This window comes from Scyliorhinus canicula, chromosome 6 (genome assembly GCF_902713615.1).
Source record: "Scyliorhinus canicula chromosome 6, sScyCan1.1, whole genome shotgun sequence".
In the NCBI taxonomy this organism is placed as follows: domain Eukaryota; kingdom Metazoa; phylum Chordata; class Chondrichthyes; order Carcharhiniformes; family Scyliorhinidae; genus Scyliorhinus; species Scyliorhinus canicula.
The window spans coordinates 165,999,580-166,017,033 of record NC_052151.1 but is presented as its reverse complement, the minus strand read 5'-3'; the positions used below and the strand labels follow the sequence as shown (position 1 = coordinate 166,017,033).

The 17,454-nt window shown below is 49.7% G+C and overlaps 1 protein-coding gene across 1 annotated transcript in view; it reads left to right on the top strand.

Moving 5' to 3' along the window:
* agpat5 (1-acylglycerol-3-phosphate O-acyltransferase 5 (lysophosphatidic acid acyltransferase, epsilon)) overlaps positions 1 to 17,454 on the top strand; it is a 206,835-nt gene that overhangs the window by 177,303 nt on the left and 12,078 nt on the right. Inside the window, exon 7 of the mRNA XM_038800425.1 lies at positions 13,192 to 13,315. Coding sequence (XP_038656353.1) covers positions 13,192 to 13,315 — 124 coding nt within the window. The remainder of the gene's footprint in view (positions 1 to 13,191; positions 13,316 to 17,454) is intronic.

Genomic DNA, 17,454 nt, shown 5'->3' with positions numbered 1-17,454 from the left:
GCTGTTGAGGGAGCGGCGCAGTTTACAGGCCCAGTTTGACCTACTGACCACTAGGAAGGCGGAGACGCAATGGAGAAGGGCACAGGGTGTGGTCTATGAGTACGGGGAAAAGGCGAGCAGGATGCTAGCACACCAGCTGCGCAAGCGAGATGCAGCCAGAGAGATTGGGGGAGTGAGAGAGAAGGGAGGGAACGTAGTGCAGAAGGGGCAAGAGGTGAACGGGGTCTTCAGGGAATTGTACCGGTCTGAGCCGCCCAGGAGGAGGGGGGGAATGGAGAACTTCCTCGATAGATTGAGGTTCCCAAAGGTCCAGGAGGAACGGGTGGAGGGGCTGGGGGCGCCGATAGAGCTGCAGGAACTAGTTAAAGGGATAGGCCAGATGCAGGCGGGGAAGGCGCCGGGGCCGGATGGGTTCCCGGTGGAATTTTATAAGAAGTATGTGGACTTGGTGGGTCCAGTGCTGGTGCGAGCCTTCAATGAGGCGCGAGAGGGGGGGGCTCTGCCCCCGACAATGTCACAGGCCCTGATCTCCTTGATCCTGAAGCGGGACAAAGACCCTGTACAGTGCGGGTCCTACAGGCCTATCTCCCTCTTGAATGTAGATGCCAAACTGTTGGCAAAGGTCCTGGCAACCAGAATAGAGGATTGTGTGCCAGGGGTAATCCATGAGGACCAGACGGGTTTCGTAAAGGGACGACAACTTAACACAAATGTCCGGAGGCTGTTGAATGTAATTATGATGCCAGCAGTGGAGGGGGAGGCTGAGATAGTGGTAGCACTGGATGCGGAGAAGGCATTCGATAGGGTGGAGTGGGAATACCTGTGGGAGACGCTGGAACGGTTTGGGTTTGGGGAGGGATTTATCAAGTGGGTGAAGCTGCTGTATTCAGCCCCGATGCGAGTGTGGTTACAAACGGGAGGAGGTCGGAGTATTTTGGGCTCCATCGAGGTACCAGGCAGGGATGCCCCCTATCCTCCTTACTATTTGCATTAGCAATCGAACCGTTGGCGATGGCACTGAGGGGTTCAGGGGGTTGGAGAGGACTGACAAGGGGAGGGGAGGAGCATCGGGTATCACTCTATGCGGATGATTTGTTGTTGTATGTGGCGGATCCGGAAGGGGGAATGCCGGAGGTAATGGAAATACTAGCGGAGTTTGGGGACTTTTCGGGATATAAATTAAATGTGGGTAAAAGTGAGGTCTTTGTGATACACCCGGGAGATCAGGGGGAGGGAATTGGGCGGCTCCCCTTTAAGAGAGCAGTAAAGAGCTTCAGGTACTTGGGGGTGCAGGTGGCAAGGAACTGGGGGACCCTCCACAAGCTGAACTTTTCAAGGCTGGTGGAGCAGATGGAGGAGGAGTTCAAGAGGTGGGACATGGTACCGCTGTCGCTAGCAGGGAGGGTGCAGTCAGTCAAAATGACGGTCCTCCCGAGGTTCTTGTTTCTGTTCCAGTGCTTGCCCATCTTCCTCCCCAGGGCCTTCTTCAAGAAGGTAACTAGCAGCATTATGGGCTATGTGTGGGCGCATGGCACCCCTAGAGTGAGAAGGATTTTCTTGGAACGGAGTAGGGACAGTGGAGGATTAGCGCTACCCAATCTTTCCGGATACTACTGGGCGGCGAACGCATCGATGGTGCGCAAGTGGGTGATGGAGGGGGAGGGGGCAGCTTGGAAACGTATGGAGAGGGCGTCCTGCGGCAATACAAGCCTGGGGGCGCTAGTAACGGCACCATGGCCGCTCCCCCCCACAAGGTATACCACGAGTCCGGTAGTGGCGGCCACCCTTAAAATCTGGGGGCAGTGGAGGCGACACAGGGGGGAAGTGGGGGGTCTGATGGCGGCGCCACTGAGAGGGAACCACAGATTTGTCCCGGGGAACACTGGCGGGGGATTCCAGAGCTGGCACAGGGCGGGCATCCGGCAACTGAGGGACATGTTCATAGAGGGGAGGTTTGCGAGCCTGGGAGAGCTGGAGGAGAAATTTGAGCTCCCCCCGGGGAACACGTTTAGATACCTGCAGGTGAAGGCATTTGCCAGACGACAGGTGGAAGGATTTCCCTTGCTTCCCGATGGAGGGGCGAGTGATAGGGTGCTGTCAGGGGCCTGGGTCGGAGAAGGGAAGGTCTCGGACATCTACAAAATAATGCAGGAGGTGGAGGAGGTACCGATAGAGGAGCTGAAAGACAAGTGGGAAGCGGAGCTGGGAGAGCGGATAGAAGATGGGACATGGGCGGATGCCCTAGAGAGGGTCAATTCGTCGTCGTCGTGCGCAAGGTTGGGCCTCATCCAATTTAAGGTGCTGCACAGAGCCCATATGACGGGGACTAGGATGAGTCGGTTCTTCGGGGGGGAGGACAGGTGTGTTAGGTGTTCGGGAAGCCCTGCGAACCATGTACATATGTTCTGGATGTGTCCGGCACTGGAAGAGTTCTGGGAGGGGGTGGCGGGGACGGTATCGAGAGTGGTGGGAACCAGGGTCAAACCAGGGTGGGGGCTAGCAATTTTTGGGGTTGGGGTGGAGCCAGGAGTACAGGAGGCAAGGGAGGCCGGAATATTGGCCTTTGCGTCCTTGGTAGCTCGAAGAAGGATCTTGATTCAGTGGAGGGACACAAGGCCACCAAGTGTTAACACCTGGTTAAACGACATGGCAAGCTTCATCCAATTGGAAAGAATCAAATTCGCCCTGAGAGGGTCGGTACAGGGGTTCTTCCGGCGGTGGCAGCCCTTCCTTGACTTTCTGGATCAGAGATAGGAACTGGAGGCCGAAACAGCAGCAACCCGGGGAGAAAAGGGGGGGGGGGGGGGAAGGGGAGGGGGGTGGGGGGATAGCAACGAAGGGAGCACGTCAGCGGGGGGTCGCGGACAATGACTGCCCGAGGCCCTCGGCAGAAAGGGAAAAACGGTTTGGTTGCTAGACTGATAGCGCGGGGGGGGGGGGGGGGGAGGGAGGGGGGGGGGAGGGAGGGGGGGGGGGGGGGGAGGGAGGGGGGGGGGGGGGGAGGGAGGGGGGGGGGAGGGAGGGGGGGGGGGAGGGAGGGGGGGGTGCGCGCGGGGGAGGGCGTGGGGAGGATTTTCCAGGGGGGACTTGTGGTGTTATAATTTAAAATGTAATAGGGGTAAATGTTTGTATCGAAAAATTTCAATAAAAATTATTTTTAAAAAAAGAAATGTCAGATTAATATTTGAACATAGCGGTTGTGCTAAATGTATGGTCATGTGATAAGAATTCCAGATAACTGGAATTACTTCCTTTTGGATATCCACCCCATAACAGAATTCTGTTGTCCCAGCCAATTTAGTTTTTTTTCCATTTCATTACTCATTTCCTTGCCATAGGGAGTCATCCATATTCGATCTAGATATCCCAACTGCATAAGATCCTTTCAGAATTTTATTTTAAATAGCAGTTAAAAGCAAAATCTTTGTTTCTTTTTGTGTGCTGGTGTACAATAGTTTAACATGATTATTATACCTTTTCTCAGAGGCAATGAATCTGACTTGTCTCATTAAAGTACAGGAAACAATCAGAAGGCCAATGAATACACAAGAAACATTTGAACCACTGCCATCCAAAGTTATAAATAAATTTACATCACTTGCATTGTTTTAGTTCAGGTGTTATTTTGATAGGGGTGGAATTAGTAGGCAGGAAGCCCATGAGTTTTCATCCATCCATTTCAGTGGAGTTAAAACCATGGACATCGCCCTTGCCATTTTCCGAAACATGGATTTTTAGCCCAACTGGACTGAATTCACAATAAAAATATATTTTTGAAGGTATATTGATTGAGTCATATTTTAAGTTGTGGTAAAATAGCTGTACGACTTTGATTTGAAAATTGAATGAACCTGTGAACAGGAATGTGTATTAAATTGACGTGATGTTAACTGACTTTATTCAGTACTTTTTATTTAGAGTACTTTTAAATGGTTGTGGCATGTAATGTTATCCTAATGAGTGGAGTTTCTGAATAATTATTCGTATGTTGGATATGATCGTTTCCATATCGTGAAGATTTGTTTAACATCTGAGATAGTCAGGAAAGAAGTCAGTGACAGAGACTTTCTAATTATTATAAGCCATTGCTGCATTTCTGTACGGTGGCATTGATGATTTGCTTTGAACAGTGAATATTTTAAAATCCTGGGGACTGAGGATAACTTTCTCAGCCATTCTTTCTTGGGTCAAATTAAATAATATATAGTTGGTCTTGTATATTTTCTCCTTCCGTTTGTTTCAATATGTTTGGATTTGAAGTGTCACAAAGTTAAAATGGTCTGTCCATTGTTTTTTTAAAATATTTTTATTCAACATTTTCAATTTTATACATAGCTATAGAACAAAACCACCCCAAACTATCCACCCAAACAAAAAGACCTGCAACAATGAAATGAAAAAATGAAAATCGCTTATTGTCACAAGTAGGCTTCAATTAAGTTACTGTGAAAAGCCCCTAGTCGCCACATTCCGTCGCCTGTCCGGGGAGGCTGGTATGGCTGGGGGATCGTATGGAATATTAAGAATAGCCCTCCCCTAACGCCCTCGTTTCCCCCCCCCTCCCCCTGCCACATTCCCTAGCAACTAACGGTGACCAGAAGCCCTCGTTCCCCCCCTCCCCCTGCCACATTCCCTAGCAACTAACGGTGACCAGAACTTTAAAGTACAGAATAAACAGCTGCCGTGTCCAGTGGAACCGCAGAATTGTCCCCCTCGCGGTGTATTTGACCTTGCGGTATTAAAAACTCCATACGAGATGACTTCCGGTGGCGGCGATGACGTAGGAAGCCGCACATTTGGGAGCTCCCGATTCAAACTGACTTTTCGGCTCTTTTTAGAGCCCAAAACTGAATTCTTTCGACGTCTCCTGGTGGGGGAAGGTGTGGTGATCAACTTTCTCCACATTTCATGACTCGAACTCTGAGTAGAAAGGGGGGAAAAAACAGCAGCAGCTCCCCAGAAAAAACGAGGGGAGGATTCCAAGATGGCGGCCGGCGGAGCACCAGAGGAGTGGAGGCTGTGGGTGCAAGAGCAGCAAGCTGCTCTCCTGCGCTGTTTTGCAGATTTTAAGGCTGAGGTGCTGAGCTCTCTGCAGGAAACGAATAAAAAGCTTTCGGAGATTCAGACGACCCAGGGTGCTGCCATCCAGGTGTTGCAGGCCGCTGAACGAGAGGAGGAGGCCGTGGTCCTCGTGAGTAAGGTGGAGGGGCACGAGGCACTCCACAAGAAATGGCAAGACCGCTTCGAGGAGCTTGATCACTGCATGAGGCGGAAGAATCTGAGGATCTTGGGCCTTGTGGAGCGGCTGGAGGGGTCGGATCTGACAACCTACGTGGCCACGATGCTGAACTCACTAGTGGGGGCAGGATCTTTCCATTTGCCCCTGGAGCTGGAGGGAGTCCGCAGAGTACTGGCCAGGAGGCTTAAGGAGAATGAACCCCCGCGTGCGGTGCTGGTGAGGTTCCACCGGTTCAGTGACCGGGAGTGTGTGCTGCGCTGGGCCAAGAGGGTGAAGAGCAGCAATTGGGAGAATGGGGTAGTACGGATCAACAGGATTGGAGTGCGGAGGTGGCTAAGCGGCGGTCCGGGTTTAATCGGACGAAGGAGGTGCTCTATAAGAAGAAAATAAAGTTTGGAATGTTGCAGCCTGCACGCTTGTGGGTAACTTATTTGGAGCGGCATTATTATTTTGATTCCCCGGAGTAGGCGTGGGCCTTCGTGCGAACGGAGAAGCTGGACTCGAACTAGGGGTTGGGGGTTGCGGGGTCGGTAGTAATGCTTTATTGCTGGTTTCTGCTGTTGCTGTGTTTTTCTGTACTTTTGTAATTTTGACATGGTTATTTATTGGGGTGTTCTGTTTTTTTTGTTGGGGGGCATTGTTTGAGTTTTGTATTTTGCGGGGGGGGGGGTTGGGGGGTTTGTTGTATTCTGTATAGGGTTGGGGGTATGGAGTGGGGCTGGTATTTGGGAGCTGCGTCAGAAGGGTGTGGTGGGGCAGTGCGAAAGCGCGGGCTTTCCTCTGGTTTCCCGCGTTGCGGGGCTGGGGGGGTGGAGATGATGACGGGGGGGGGGGCGGGGCCTTAACTGGTTCCTCCCCGCGCTGGAGCGGTGCCTTAACTGGTTCCTCCCCGCGCTGGAGCGGTGCCTTGAGGAGTGACAGGATGGGGGATGATCCCGCTCTGGGAGGGGTCGGGTTTTTGGCGGGAGTTTCCGGGGTCAGCAGAAGTTAGCTGACCCACGGAAGTACAATGGAGGATGGTTCGCGGCTAGAAGGGTTCCTAGCCTGGGGGGGAGGGAGGGGGGGAAGGGGAATACCGGGTTGCTGTTGGCAGGGTCAGGAAGGAGCTGGTGTGGACAGAGGTGAGGTGTTGTCGCCGTGGGGACTGGGTCGGGCGGGGGGTGCTGGCCTGGGGCGGGCAGTCGACGGGCTATGGCTAGTCGACGGGGGAGGGGGGCGGGACGCCCTCTGATCCGGTTGGTCACCTGGAATGCGAGAGGACTGAATGGGCCGGTGAAGCGGTCTTGGGTACTTGCTCATCTGAGGGGGCTAAAGGCAGATGTGGCAATGCTTCAGGAGACCCACCTGAAGGTGGTGGACCAGGTCCGTCTGAGGAAGGGGTGGGTGGGGCAGGTTTTCCACTCCGGGTTGGATGTGAAGAACCAGGGAGTGGCGATTCTCGTGGGGAAAAATGTGTTGTTTGAGGCATCTGAGGTGGTGGCGGATAAGGGGGGTAGGTTTGTTATGGTAAGGGGCAGGCTACAGGGAGAGAAGGTGGTACTTGCTAGTGTGTATGCCCCAAATTGGGATGATGCGGGCTTTATGAGGCGTATGCTGGGACGTGTCCCGGATCTAGAGGCGGGAGGTCTGATTATGGGGGGGGGACTTCAATACGGTGTTGGATCCTTCACTGGATCGGTCCATTTCAAGGACGGGTAGGAGGCCGGCGGCGGCCAAGGTACTGAGGGAGTTTATGGACCAGATGGGAGGGGTGGACCCATGGAGGTTTATGAGGCCGAGGGCACGGGAGTACTCTTTCTTCTCCCATGTACATAGAGTTTATTCTCGGATAGACTTCTTCATGGTGAGAAGGGGACTGATTCCGAGAGTGGAGGAGGCCGAATATTCGGCCATTGCAATCTCCGACTACGCTCCGCATTGGATGGAGTTGGAGATGGGGGAGGTGCGGGACCAGCGCCCGTTGTGGCGGTTGGATGTGGGGTTGTTGGCGGAGGAGGAGGTGTGCAGGAGGGTCCGGGCAAGTATTGAGGGGTACCTCGAGGTGAATGATACGGGGGAAGTCCGGGTGGGGATGGTCTGGGAAGCCTTGAAGGCAGTGATTCGTGGGGAGCTGATATCCATCCGGGCACACGGGGAGAGGAGGAGTGAGAGAGATAGACTGGTGGGGAAGATGCTTGAGGTAGATGGGAGGTACGCAGAGGCACCAGAGGAGGGATTGTTGGGGGAGAGGCGCAACCTACAGGCTAAATTTGATTTGCTGACCACTAGAAAGGCGGAGGCACAGTGGAGGAAGGCACAAGGGGCAGTGTATGAACATGGTGAAAAGGCGAGTAGGATGCTGGCTCCGCAAGCGGAATGCGGCTAGGGAAATTGCTGGAGTGAGAGATAAGAGTGGGAATGTGGTGCGGAAGGGGGTAGAGGTGAATGAGGTCTTCAAGGACTTTTACGGGGAACTGTACCGGTCGGAGCCAACGGTGGAGAGGAGGGGAATGGAGAAGTTTCTCGACGGGCTATCTTTCCCGAAGGTGCAGGAGGAGCAGGTGGAGGGGTTGGGGGCGCCAATTGAGCTGGAGGAGCTGGTTAAGGGGATCGGGCAGATGCAGTCAGGGAAGGCGCCGTGCCGGATGGGTTCCCAGTGGAGTTTTATAAAAAGTTTGTGGACCTAGTGGGCCCCTTGCTGGTGCGGACACTTAATGAGGTGTGGGAAGGGGGGGACTTTGCCCCCGACGATGTCGCGAGCGCTGATTTCTTTAATCTTAAAGAGGGACAAGGACCCCCAGCAGTGTGGTTCATACAGGCCCATATCTCTCCTTAATGTGCTGGCAAAGATCCTGGCCACCAGGATAGAGGACTGTGTGCCAGGGGTTGTACACGAGGACCAGACAGGTTTTGTTAAGGGAAGGCAGCTGAACACGAATGTGCGGAGGTTGTTGAATGTCATCATGATGCCGGCGATTGAGGGGGAGGCTGAGATAGTGGTGGCGCTGGATGCAGAGAAGGCCTTCGATAGTGGAGTGGGGGTACTTATGGGAGGTGTTGGGGAGGTTTGGATTTGGTGAAGGGTTTATTAGATGGGTGAGGCTGCTATATGAGGCTCCGATGGCGTGTGTGGCCACGAATGGGAGGAGATCGGAGTACTTCCGGCTTTACCGAGGGACCAGGCAGGGTTGACCCCCCGTCCCCCTTGTTTGCATTGGCAATCGAGCCGTTGGCGATGGCGTTGAGGGATTCAGGGAGGTGGAGGGGTTTGGTGCGGGATGGGGAGGAACATAGGGTGTCGTTGTATGCCGATGACCTGCTACTGTATGTGGCGGACCCGGTGGGAGGGATGCCGGGGTGATGGAGCTGCTAGCTGAGTTTGGGATCTTTTCAGGCTATAAACTAGATCTAGGCAAGAGTGAGGTGTTTGTGGTGCACCCTGGGGACCAGAAGGAGGGAATTGGTAGGCTCCCGCTTAGGAGGGCAGGGGAGAGTTCTAGGTACCTGGGGGTGCAGGTGGCCAGGGACTGGGGGACTCTTCACAAGCATAATTTCACCAGGCTTGTGGATCAGATGGAGGAGGAGTTCAAGAGGTGGGACATGCTGCCATTGTCGTTGGCGGGGAGGGTGCAGTCCGTCAAAATGACGGTGCTTCCGAGGTTCTTGTTCCTCTTTCAGTGCCTGCCCATCTTCATCCCCAGGGCCTTCTTTAGGAAGGTGACTAGCAGTATTTTGAGCTTCGTGTGGACACTTGGGACTCCGAGAGTGAAGAGGGTTTTCCTGGAGCGATGGGGGGATAGAGGCGGGCTGGAGCTGCCCAACCTTTTGGGGTACTATTGGGCGGCCAATGTGTCAATGCTGCGTAAATGGGTGATGGGGGGGGCGGCGTGGAAAAAAATGGAGATGGCGTCTTGCAGAGGTACAAGCCTGGGTGCCCTGGTAACAGCGCCGTTGCTGCTCTCTCCTAAGAGGTATACCACGAGCCCGGTGGTGGCGGCGACCCTAAGAATCTGGGGACAGTGGAGACATCACAGGGGGAAACAAGGGGCTCGATGGAGGCTCCATTAGGTGGAAATCATCGGCTTATCCCGGGGAACACTGATGGGGGATTTAGGGGGTGGCAAAGGGTGGGCATCAGTAAATTGAGGGACCTGTTTATTGGCGGGAGGTTTGCGGGCCTGGGGGAACTGGAAGATAAATTTGGGCTCCCCCAAGGGAACATGTTCAGATACTTGCAGGTAAAGGCGTTTGCTAGGCGACAGGTAGAGGAGTTCCCTTTGCTGCCCTCGCGGGGGGCGATGGACAGAGTGCTTTCGGGGGTGTGGGTCGGAGAGGGGAAGGTGTCTGACATTTATAAGGTAATGCAGGAGGTGGAGGAGTCGTCAGTGGAGGAGCTGAAGGCTAAATGGGAGGGGGAACAAGGGGAGCAGATAGAGGGTGGGACTTGGGCGGATGCTTTGGAGAGAGTCAACTCTTCCTCTTCCTGTGCGAGGCTTAGTCTCATCCAATTTAAGGTGCTGCATCGGGCCAGTATGTCTGTGACTCGGATGAGTAGGTTCTTTGGGGGTGAGGACAGGTGCACCAGGTGTTCGGGGAGTCCAGCGAATCATGCCCATATGTTCTGGGCATGCCCGACACTGGAAGAATTCTGGAAGGGGATGGCGGGGACGGTGGCGAGGGTGGTTGGATCCAGGGTCAAACCAGGTTGGGGACTCGCGATTTTTGGAGTTGCGGCAGAGCCGGGAGTGCAGGAGGCGAAAGAGGCCAGTGTTCTGGCCTTTGCATCCCTAGTAGCCCGGCGGAGGATCTTGATGCAGTGGAAAGATGCGAGGCCCCCAAGTGTGGAGACCTGGATCAGTGACATGGCGGGATTTATAAAATTGGAGAGGGTCAGATTTGCCCTGAGAGGATCAGTACAAGTGTTCTATAAACGGTGGCAGCCTTTTCTGGACTTTTGGCTCAAAGATAGGTATCTTGGTCAATAGCAGCAGCAACATTGAGGATGAGCGAATGTTTATGACTGTTACCATTATTGTTATTGTTGGTATTTTATTGCGGTTCATTGTTGTTATAAAAATACAAAATTTTTCAATAAAAATTTTTTTTTTTAAAAACTCCATATGATCCCCCAGCCATACAAGGCACTGGCTGAAGAGGCTGACCTCCACCCCATCAGAACCCACCTTCGAGCAATCAGTGAGCAAAGGCCAGACCATCAGCCTCTAGCCCTGTCTGCAGGTCTGACATCCCAAATTTGACCTCCAAGGAACAAGACTTCAGTTCAATTTGCAGAATCGCCTACATGGTGCTAAAGAAGGAGACTCAGAACCTCATGAGTTTAGCCATGACCAGAACATGGATACATGGTTAGTTGGACCCCTCCCACAACACTCAGACTTATCCTCCACCTCTGCAAATTACCTATTCATCCTAGACCTAGTCGAATGAGGCTGGTTTAGGGGCTGGATTGGCACACTGGGCTAAATAGCTGACTTTTAAAGCAGACCAAAGCAGGCCAGCAGCACGGTTCAATTCCCACACCAGCCTCCCTGAACAGGCGCCGGAATGTGGCGACTAGGGCTTTTCACAATAATTTCATTTGAAGCCTACTTGTGACAATGAGCAATTTTCATTTTTCATTTTTTCATGAGCCCTATGCACAACCTTCAACTGTATTAACCCTAATCTCATTCACTCTCCAATCCCACCCTTAACTCTCTTCACCAATGCTGTGCCCTCCGCCATAATCCTTCCATAAACCCCTGAGGTATTCCCCTCATCAATCCCTGCAGGCAACAAAACCCTCTCCAGCAATGAGGATGGTTGCACCACAGGGAATAATGGAAAGACCTTTTTCTCTAAATTGGGAACCTGTAGATACCTAAATGTAACCAACTGTGAAAGCATCCCTCATCCCTTCTACCCCCTTCTCCCCATTCCCTAAATCTGGCACCCAACCTTGCAGGCTCAAACATATAGCACAAATTGGCATGAGCTTTGATACTGCCCCCAATTTAAAGTACAGCCATATGAAAAATGAAAGAAAAAAAAATGAAAATCGCTTATTGTCACGAGTAGGCTTCAATGAAGTTACTGTGAAAAGCCCCAAGTGGCCACATTCCGGAGCGCCTGTCCGGGGAGGCTGGTACGGGAATCGAACCGTGCTGCTGGCCTGCTTGGTCTGCTTTAAAAGCCAGTGATTTAGCCGAGTGAGCTAAACCAGCCCCTGAGAGCTAAACCAGCCCCTGAGCTAAACCAACCCCTGAGAGCTAAACCAGCCCCTGAGCTAAACCAGCCCCTGAGCTAAACCAGCCCCTGAGCTAAACCAGCCCCTGAGCTAAACCAGCCCCTGAGAGCTAAACCAACCCCTGAGCTAAACCAACCCCTGAGCTAAACCAACCCCTGAGCTAAACCAACCCCTGAGCTAAACCAACCCCTGAGCTAAACCAACCCCTGAGCTAAACCAACCCCTGAGCTAAACCAACCCCTGAGCTAAACCAACCCCTGAGCTAAACCAACCCCTGAGCTAAACCAACCCCTGAGCTAAACCAGCCCCTGAGCGCTAAACCAGACCCTGAGAGCTAAACCAACCCCTGAGCTAAACCAACCCCTGAGCTAAACCAACCCCTGAGCTAAACCAGCCCCTGAGCTAAACCAACCCCTGAGAGCTAAACCAGCCCCTGAGAGCTAAACCAGCCCCTGAGAGCTAAACCAGCCCCTGAGAGCTAAACCAGCCCCTGAGAGCTAAACCAGCCCCTGAGAGCTAAACCAGCCCCTGAGAGCTAAACCAGCCCCTGAGAGCTAAACCAGCCCCTGAGAGCTAAACCAGCCCCTGAGAGCTAAGCCAACCCCTGAGCTAAGCCAACCCCTGAGCTAAACCAGCCCCTGAGCTAAACCAGCCCCTGAGCTAAACCAGCCCCTGAGAGCTAAACCAGCCCCTGATATCTTCAATATGGAGACCACAACTGGATTTGCTGAATATTTCCCTGGAGAAAAGGGAAGTGAGGCCATCGCTAATGTCCTCAACCCAACTACCTACACGAACCCAACACCATCCACACCCATAGAGCCTCAGGATCCCCACACCACCCAGTACCACCTTCACATTTGCCGCGCAGTAAAATGTATCAAGTTTGGCAACTCCAAACCCCCTGACCTCTGGTCCCTCTGATGGGCCGTCTTCCGAATCCTAGCTACATTACCCGCCCAAATAAAGGACAAAATCAATCTCTCAACTCTCCCAAAGAAGAGTACCCAATTCATTTTTTCCAATTAAGGGGCAATTTAGTGTGGCCAGTCCACTTATCTTGCACATCTTTGGGTTGTGGGGGCGAAACCCACGCCAAGACTGGGAGAATGTGCAAACTCCACATGGACATTGACCCCGGGCCTGGATCAAACCTGGGACCTCGGCGCCATGAGGCAGCAGGGCTAACCCACTGCGCCACCGTGCTGCCCCACCAAAGAAAGATTATGATAGAAAAACTGGCAAACACTGGAACAAAAACAGAAACCGTTGTAAAAGGTTCCTAAAGGACTGAATTCTGCCTACCAAGGACCGAGGGAGACAATCCCACCTCGGCCTTGACCCCACACACCAAGCTTGTAAAATTTAACTTAAGAAGCCGGGCCCAAACCTGAGCTACCTGCACAAACGGAAGGGCGACATCCGCAGACTGGCTCCCCTTCCCGGCAGAGTGATGAGAAAACATTCAATTTTTTCCATTCAGTTTGTAGCCTGAAAAAGTCTCAAGGCGTGAACAGCACCATGATATCACCCATTGTGGGAATCAGGTCTGTCACATATAGCAGGAGATCATCAGCGTACAAAGGCATCTTGTGTTCTATTCCTCTGAACCACTTCTGGTCAGTTATTTTGGAAAATAATATTTTTGTAATACTAGCATACTTGGCAGCTATATTAATGCTTTCATTATTTTGTATTTACAGTTTACTGTTTCTTTGATTCACAGAATTCTTGTGCAGGGAGTGTCCGAGGATACACATTTTCTTTGCGCGTGTAGATGTGAAAGAGGTTCCAGAGGAAGCTATATTCCTGAAGAGGTGGTTACATGAACGCTTCGAACTAAAGGACAAGTCAGTACATTTCGTCATAGTTCATCATTACTTAACAAATTTACAGGTTTTTTTTGGCTTTAGTTTAGCATTTTATAAAATCTCAAAGTAATTTCTAAAGATTTATTCACAAAGAGCTGAGATTAAAATGTTGCAGATCAGTTTAAATATGACAGTGAAACATGGCTATCGAGGAAGGTGTTGGAAAATGGTCCCATTTTATTTGAAGGCATCACTTTGCATGTAGACACACCACATACTAATGACTCTCCTCTGTTCGTAAGGGTAGTTTGGAGCATGTTAGATTCTTTTCATCTGAAAATACTAAATTGTGTTTTTGCATCAAATTAACTTGGTCCAGTATCAATGAGCATTTTTCACTGCATCAAAACATTGAAGTGCTATTTGATCCATTAAGCGCAGAATGTTGAACTAAGAAACCTTTCCCTCACCTCCTCCCCCTCGGGAATTCTTTTTGCCTCCTTTCTATCTTCAGATCTCCATCCCTTCTTAACTTGGTCATTTGGAGGAGTTTTAAAGTAAGCCCTTTTCACGAGCAACATTTGGATATATGCCTAATCCTAAATACTGGGGAATTCACTTTTCTTTGGTTACTCTTGTGTGTAGGTTAAGTTAGTTAATTATTTTGGCAGCATTTTGTTTAGCTCAAATCCAGATGGCAGGAATGGTACTTGATGCACTTAATATGCCTTGGATGTGTTACAATTGAGGGTTCAGCCATAATTGTGCTGTGTCAGTTGTTAGGATACTATCATGTAATTAATGACCTCTAGCAATTGCTGGCGACTGCCAGGCGGGCTTCTATCTGTTGCGAGGCATACCTGTTGTTCCCGTGCGCCCCCCTTTTTTTTTAATCAAATGCTTGAGTTTGAAGGATGTTTCATTTCTGGACTATTTTTTCTTATTAGTTTTTCTTATTATTTCTAATTAAACGTTACCAATTTCAAGAGCATGCATTAACTGTATTTTTTTAAATGTTAATATCTTTTCCTACTCTATCCCAGATGATGGAAATAATTTACCATTGCACGTAATCTTCAAACATATTCGTCACCTACGGATCACTGTGCCTCTACAAGTTGTGCACACTTTCTCATCCCTAGTTTCTGCCCTTTCTCTTGATCGGCTCTTGTTCTCCAGTTTCTAAGTTTATTTTTCCCTGTTTGAGTGATAACTGCAATTGTCCAACCATTTAATCTCCAACATTGTGATTTTGTGTGGCACAGTTTATTACGGTGTAAAAAGCGAACCTTTTTCTTATCTCTCACCGCTCCAACAGACTGTTGTAATTTGAGAGTGAAGCCTCTTTGGGGTTTCTGACCACTCCCCCTCTCACTGTCCTGTCCCGCCTCGCACCTTCCCAGTTTCTAATTTCTCCAATTTAAAAGTGGGTCTAAAGATTGAACCACGCCGAGGTCCCAGGTTCGATCCCGGCTCTGGGTCGCTGTCCATGTGGAGTTTGCACATTCTCCCCATGTTTGCATGGGTTTCACCCCACAACCCAAAGATGTGCAAGGTAGGTAGATTGAACACGCTAAATTGCCCCTTAATTGGAAAAACTCAGTTGGGTACTCTTTTTTATAAAAAAAAAGACTATGAACCTCATAGTTATCCACAAGCTCTATGGCTTTTCTGGCAGTTTTAACTTGCTGTTCCTCAACATGAGTTCCAATCATTGCAGGCAACAAATCTTTATATCCTCCAACAGAATTATCTCTCTAAGGGCATCATAGGTCATCTCTATTTTTAATGCATGCACCCACATAATCAAATGACTGTTTAACCTTTTGAATTCAATTTTTTTTTAAGATAAGATAAATTTAGAGTACCCAATTCTTCTTTGCTCCCATTAACTATCATATCTGCTAGCAGGGTGACCACCACTTGGGGAAGAAGGGGTAAAAAATAAACGCCCCCCTTTCCCAATCTCACTTTTAATATACTGGGAAGAAAGAACTCGCACCCTCCATTTGAGAAAGCAAGAAACCCCATACTACCATGGAAAAGACAAAACAGAAGCAGAAAAGTAGAAACACAGACAAAGGCAAGATACATGAGCATGTAAAGATCAAAAGTCCATGACATCCAACAACTACAATCGATCCCTCCCAGTCTATTTTTCCTCACAAAGTCACTCGCCTCCTCCAGTGTATTAAAATAATGGTCTCTAGGGCAGCACGGTGGCACAATGGTTAGCCCTTCCGCCTCATGGCGCCGAGGACCCAGGTTCAATTCCGGCTCTGGGTCACTGTCTGTGTGAAGATTGCACATTCTCCCCGTGTCTGCGTGGGTCTCACCCCCACAACTCAAAGATGCGCAGGGTAGGTTGATTGGCCATGCTGAATTGCCTCTTAATTGGGAAACAAAAATAGATAAAATAATGTTCTCTGCCCTTGAAAGTGATCCACAACCAAGCTGGGTACACCACTCCGAAGCACACATTGCCATTGTAGAGTGCCGCTTTGGCCTTGTTAAACCCAGCTCGCCGTTTGCCAGTTCTGCCCCAATAGCTTCTTTTTTTTATTTTAAATTTTTCCAATTAAGGGGTAATTTAGCATGGCGAATCCACCTACCCTGAACATCTTTGGGTTGTGAGGGCAAGACTCACGCAGACACGAGGTAAATGTGAAAACTCCACACGGACACTGAGCCGGGGCCAAACCCGGGTCCTGAGCGCCGTGAGGCTGCAGTACTAACCATGTGCAGGTTAGGTAGATTGGCCACGCTAAATTGTCCTTTAATTAGAACATTTCTAAAAATCAATTGAGTATTATATATTTTTTTAAATAGTCTGTGAGAGTTGAGTCCAAATGTCTTATAGCCATTTCATCTGTTTAGCTATTCTCCCAAAATCCCACACAAATGTGTCGGCACCCCGTTCTTCAAATTTTGGGAAAACTTGTACGTATCTGAACATCTCCCCATTAGATCCATGTCGAGAACTGTTTTCTTCCTCAGTCAGCTCTGTTGCCCCAGCGGCAATTGGCTGCATTTTAATTTGATGTTCGTTCTCTTTATCTCTCCCTGCCATTGCTAACTTATGAATTTATAATTCCCTTTGGATATCTCTCACACTCATTCTCGCATTTCTAACTTCTTCATTTCGATTTCTGTTTGTAATAGAATTTTAGCTAATTCAATTTCGTCATTTGGCAAAATATTGAGTCTGTCTGACCCACCTATATATTTAATGGATTGCTCGGCTTTCAATTACTTCAGCTTTCTTTTCCCCTGTAGATAATCCCAATTCCAATTTCTCAGCTGGATACTATAAATTCTTTAATCTTTCTGACCATGTATAGTAAAGTTGTTTTTTTTTGTTTAAAACCCATGGATTCTTCCGGCTCGCTTCACTGACTACCACATGTTTTGAAACTCAAACATTGTCTACTTTAAACAAAATGTTATTGATCCCTAATTAGGTCTTTTGGGGGTTCTAGAATCCTAACAATTTGCTTCAACCCAACCAAGGTAGTGACTACCACATTCTCATTGCTCTTTGGGTGAAGAATGTTCTTTTGAATTCTATTGGATTTTTGGTGACTGTCTTGTATAGATGGCCTCTATTTATACTCTTCCCTCACAAGAGGAAACATCTCGCTCGATTTGTTTCTCAAAAGAAAGAGAGACCCAACCTAGCAATTCTTTCCTGATATTTATATCCATGCATTTCTAGTATTCATCCTTCTAAATCTTCTCTGCACCCGTATCCTGTATGGGCTAACCAAGGTTCAATGCAGGTTTTGTACATCTTCCCTACTTCTCCATTCTATCCCTCTAGAAATAGAGCCTCGTGCTTGTTTTCTTTTTTGAAAATATTTTTGTTCTCCTTTTTCACATTTTCTCCCAAATTTACACCCACCAACAATAAACAATAATCAGCAACAAATATGTCAATCCCCATAACAATAAGAACGATCCCATCCTCCCACCAACCCACAAACATTAGCCCGCATATTTACCTAAACAAATGACAAAAAGGAATCGGGGATTACCCATAGTCGCCCTTAATACACACAGCCCCCCTCCCACCAGCGCCCCCCCCCCAACTAATGTTCGATGTTATCCAGTTGTTGAAAGTGCATAACGAATAATGCCCATGACTTGTAGAACCCCTCCATCCTTCCCCTCAGTTCAAA